The sequence below is a fragment of the Heteronotia binoei genome, chromosome 15 (assembly GCF_032191835.1).
Source record: "Heteronotia binoei isolate CCM8104 ecotype False Entrance Well chromosome 15, APGP_CSIRO_Hbin_v1, whole genome shotgun sequence".
Lineage (NCBI taxonomy): Eukaryota > Metazoa > Chordata > Lepidosauria > Squamata > Gekkonidae > Heteronotia > Heteronotia binoei.
This window is the reverse complement of record NC_083237.1, coordinates 39759213-39763893: the sequence shown is the minus strand read 5'-3', so window position 1 is coordinate 39763893 and position 4681 is coordinate 39759213. Positions and strand designations below refer to the sequence as shown.

General features: G+C 41.0%; 1 protein-coding gene across 1 annotated transcript; it reads left to right on the top strand.

The window, feature by feature from the left end:
- Positions 1-651: 651 nt before the first annotated feature.
- On the top strand, positions 652-3828 carry LOC132583500 (olfactory receptor 14A16-like). The gene is made up of 2 exons (XM_060255130.1): positions 652-696; positions 2872-3828. The coding sequence occupies exons 1-2, from the start codon at positions 652-654 to the stop codon at positions 3826-3828; spliced, it is 1002 nt and encodes a 333-aa protein (XP_060111113.1).
- Positions 3829-4681: the final 853 nt, after the last annotated feature.

The window sequence follows — 4681 nt, the reverse complement described above, 5'->3', positions numbered from 1 at the left end:
AGCCAGCTCAGGTTGACTCAGCCTTTCATCCTTCCTAGGTAGGTAAAATGAGTACCCAGCTTGCTGGGGGGAAAGTGTAGATGACTAGGGAAGGCAATGGCAAACCACCCCGTAAAAAGTCTGCTGTAAAAATGTTGTGAAAGCAACATCACCCCAGAGTTGAAAACGAGTGGTGCTTGCACAGGGGACTACCTTTACTTTAAAAAAAAATATTTTTCAGTGACCTGTCCTATTATTAATGATTTTTTGCTCTGATACTACAGTCAGGGTTTTGGCTTATTCTTCTCATCATGCTCACTGGTCAGTTACAATCAGATCCAAAACTTGACTATATTTTTCTTTATTTCTACTATTTTCCCCTTACACCAGACCACATCCCTATCTATCAGAGGACAAGCTCACTGGTTATGTACACATTTTGCCACCATCAGTCCCATCACTTACAGTATGAAAATATATTAAAAGGGGTGGGGGGAACATCTCCATTTCTTCTTCCTACTAGAAATAGCCCAGTGAGTAATGTTATTGTATTGTTTCTGAAGTCTCACTTGTGGTCACTTGAGTATTTTGTTTTTATTTGTGTAGCAAAGATTTCAAGGAGGAGGATGAATATAGATACAGGAGGATACAGGATTCAATGAATATAGAGCAATGGTGGAATCCCAAAGCATTAAACTGCTTCAGGAGACATCCAAGGTACGTAAGTAATGAGTATTCAAAAATTAGTGTGCATAAATTAAGGTTTTATCATTTAAAATTGTGAAAAAGGGTATCAAAAAGTTGCCTAAATTATCTATTCACTTATTCAGCAAGTAAACCTAAGTAATGGCCTAAAATGGAGATGGCAGAGATTTATTTATATCGTTCTCTCCTGCATTGCTAGCTTGCCTTGTACATGTAGCTCGTCTGTCTACTTTATGTTGTCTGCTTGCTTGCCTCGCATTGCTTGTCTTTGCTGTGTTCAATTTGTATAGTCTTTTGTCTGTCGGTTCTCCCAGTATCAGTTGCCATCCACTTGCATGCATATTGGGAGCCTATGTGGGAGCAGATGGAGATGGATTGATTAAATGGTGCCATCAATTGTCATTGTTGATATTCCAATTGATTGTATTTGTTATTGGATTTTAATTAACTGTTATATTATATTTTAAATATTGGATTATGTTACATATCATATTGGTGTAACCTGCCCTGAGCCTGGTTACAGGGGAGGGAGGACGAGAAAGAAAGAAAGAAAGAAAGAAAGAAAGAAAGAAAGAAAGAAAGAAAAGAAAGAAAGAAAGAAAGAAGGAAGGAAGGAAGGAAGGAAGGAAGGAAGGAAGGAAGGAAGGAAGGAAGGAAGGAAGGAAGGAAGGAAGGAAGGAAGGAAGGAAGGAAGGAAGCAACTTGAAATCAGAATTGGAGCAGGATTGAGCATATAAATGATGGTTACACCATCTTATAATGTATGGGAATCTCTACCTTCACAATGTAGTGGCAGTAGAACAGGTTAGACAAAATCAAGGAGGTTAATTCTATTAATAGCTATTAACCATGATAGTATATATCAATATCAGAAGTTCAAATAACAAGGAGAGAGAATCTTTCATACTCTGTTTCTGGTTACCTATCACGCCTTTGCTGAGAACAGGATATTTGATGACAGCCCGTCATTTTTTTCCTTAATTTTGAAATCTCATTATCAAACAGAGGGGCCATTACAGTTTCCCATGTGTAATTTTGACGAACAAGTTACTTTTTATAAATCCTATAATAGCCAATGGTGCTACCATTAGGTAATAATTTTAGACGATGGCCTTAATAGGGATTAATACTTCAGACGAGAAAGCTAAAATGGGCTTCTGGTGGCGTCATATGTCCCTAGACTTTTGCCTCAAAATCCAGCCATTATGTCTTTATTGACAGTAGCATGCTTTCCCTTTATTTCTCTACTAGGAGTAAGGCACATTGTGAAGAAAAAGGAAGGAGGCTCTGGACAAGTGCCCACCATTCTTACTGTCTTCCCACCCAGCCAAGTGAATGCATTCACTCCCCCGTACAAACCTCAATGGAAGCTGATCTCTGTCATCTGGAGAGTAGATCATTCTGAGTAATCTCCAGCCCTGACCTAGAGATTGGCAACTGTGGTTTCCCAGGAGGAAATCGCATTACACCTGTCTGAGGTCACACTCCTCCTCAAACCCCACCCTCTCTAGGCCCCACCCCTTAAATCTCCAGGAATTTCCCAACCTAGAGTTGGCAACCCTGCAATCTCTACATAGGACAGTCTTCACAAAGGGGGGGGGACAAAAGCTGGTTACATCATTCTCATTTATTTACCCTTTGATCTGAACAACAACCCTGTGAATCTTCCCTGTCTCCTTAAGTAACTATCCTGGGACGAGGCTGAAGGGAGAAGGGAGAGAGGGAGTGACAGGAAAGGGACAGGAAAGACAGCAAACATGGGACAGCCATGTCGTCTGAGTAAATGCCCGATGGTGCCAGACTCCTTGGTTATTTCAGCGGCCTTCAGAGGCCACATGTGTGAGACGCTGTCTGTGTGGACCATTGATAGGGTGGCAGAGGTCTGTTGCCAGCAGTGGCCATGATGCCTTTCATGAGGCCTCAGTAGAGCGGCAGGTCCTTCTGAGGCTAGTTGACAAAGAAGACAGAGAGAAGCATCGGAGACAAGGTAAGACTGTTTTGACGGTTTGTTCAACATTCCTGGGCCTGCAGTAGGCAGGGAGTCAGTCAATGGGAGGCCAGAGGCAGTGACAGTTCATTAGCCAATAGCTGATACCCCACACCCAACAAATGAGGGAGCTGGCATTTGCCGCCATGCCATGGGTTTTATTACTAAAATATGACACATTTCCTTTTCTTTCTACAAAGGTTCATTTCACTGGAGAAATTGGAAATCAAACAACTGTCACAGAATTCTCCCTTTTGGGATATTCTGCAGTTCGAGAACTACAGATTTTACACTTTGTGGTGTTTCTTTCCATTTATTTGGCAGCCTTGGTGGGGAATTTCCTTCTCATCCTGACTGTAGCCCAGAATCCATCCCTTCGTAGTCCCATGTATTTCTTCCTAGCCAATCTTTCCTTATCAGATGCTTGCTATATCTCTGCCACTGTCCCCAAATCCATGACAATTTCTATGACAAACAGCAATTTGATTTCTTTCTCTGGATGCCTCATCCAACTTTTTTTAGTTGTTACATGTGCAGGTGCTGAATTGACTTTTCTTACTGTCATGGCTTATGACCGCTATGTAGCCATTTGTCATCCTCTGCAATATGCAACAGTCATGAACTGGAATGTTTGCTTCCAAATGGCAGCAGCTTCTTGGATTAGCAGCCTAATCAATGCTGCTATACACACTGCAAACACATTCAGGTTATATTTCTGCACCCCTAAGATTAAACAATTTTTTTGTGATATCCCCCAGTTACTAATAATGTCTTGCACTGATGCAACAACCAGTGTGGTGGTTCTTCTTGTGGAAACCATTGTTATTTGCTCATTTTGCTTTTTTTATATCTTAACTTCTTATGGGTTCATCTTTTGTACAGTGTTTAAAATTCAGTCTGCCCAAGCCAGGTCCAAAGCCTTTTCCACCTGCATTCCACACCTGGCTGTTTTTTGCTTGTTTCTTTTTACTGGAGTGTTTTCTTACTTGAGACCAAGATCTTTATCTACACCACTGGTGGACCCCGTGGCTGCTGTATTGTACACTATCTTGCCACCCCTCCTGAATCCCATTATTTATAGTTTGAGAAACAAAGAAATTCAAGCAGCCATGCAGAAAATGTCAAAGAACCTATTTAGATTTCACTTGATCATGTGATAAACTTTCCAGTGAAGAGAACCCAGGGAATAATAATGTGAACAGCTCAGGTTTAGCATTATGACTACTTTTTTGTAGAAAAAGCCCAGCAGGAATGCATTTGCATATTAGCCACATGGCTTATGCCACCATTGTTTCACACAGGGCTTTTCTGTAGAAAAAGCCCAGCAGGAACTCATTTGCATATTAGGCCACAACCTCTGAAGCCAAGCCAGCCAGAACTGCAACACTTTTTATATATCTATGTAAATGATGGCTATGCATTATATAGATATAATTGATGGTTTTCTGTATATGGAAAATTTAGCATGTTAGGTAATATTGTCCTAACTTAAGCAGCTGTTTTGATGTTTGATCTATAAAGCTTTTCTCACACTCTTTCCATTTGAATACACAGCCCATCACGTGCAATTTAAATCGTTACAATCTAGAAAGTGACATGGTATGACTTTTGCATAAATGGATGAGGTAATACAAAAACCAAGGTATTCTTTCATCATCACCACCACCACCACCACCACCACCACCATCATCATCATCATCATCAATCATCAGTCATCAGTCATCACCATCAATCTTTATCACAGTATTAACATTACCCAATCAGTATCTTTAGAAGAAGAAGAGGAAGAAGACCATAGATTTATACTCTGCCCTTCTCTCTGAATCAGAATCTCAGAGCAGTTTACAATCTCCTTTATCTTCTTCCTCCACAATACACACCCTGTGAGGTGGATGGGGCTGGGAGAACTCTAACAGCAGCTGCCCTTTCAAGAACAACCTCTGAGATAGCTAGGACTGACCCAAGGCCATTCCAGCACCTTTAAATGGGGGAGTGGGGAATCAAAGCCAG

What these genes read in the sequence shown, in the direction of transcription:
- LOC132583500 (XM_060255130.1), top strand. Translation starts at nt 652, where the DNA reads ATGGTGGAATCCCAAAGCATTAAACTGCTTCAGGAGACATCCAAG. An exon ending in TGCTTCAGGAGACATCCAAG is followed by an intron (nt 697 to 2,871) that starts GTACGTAAGTAA and finishes CTTTCTACAAAG; the next exon opens with GTTCATTTCACTGGAGAAAT.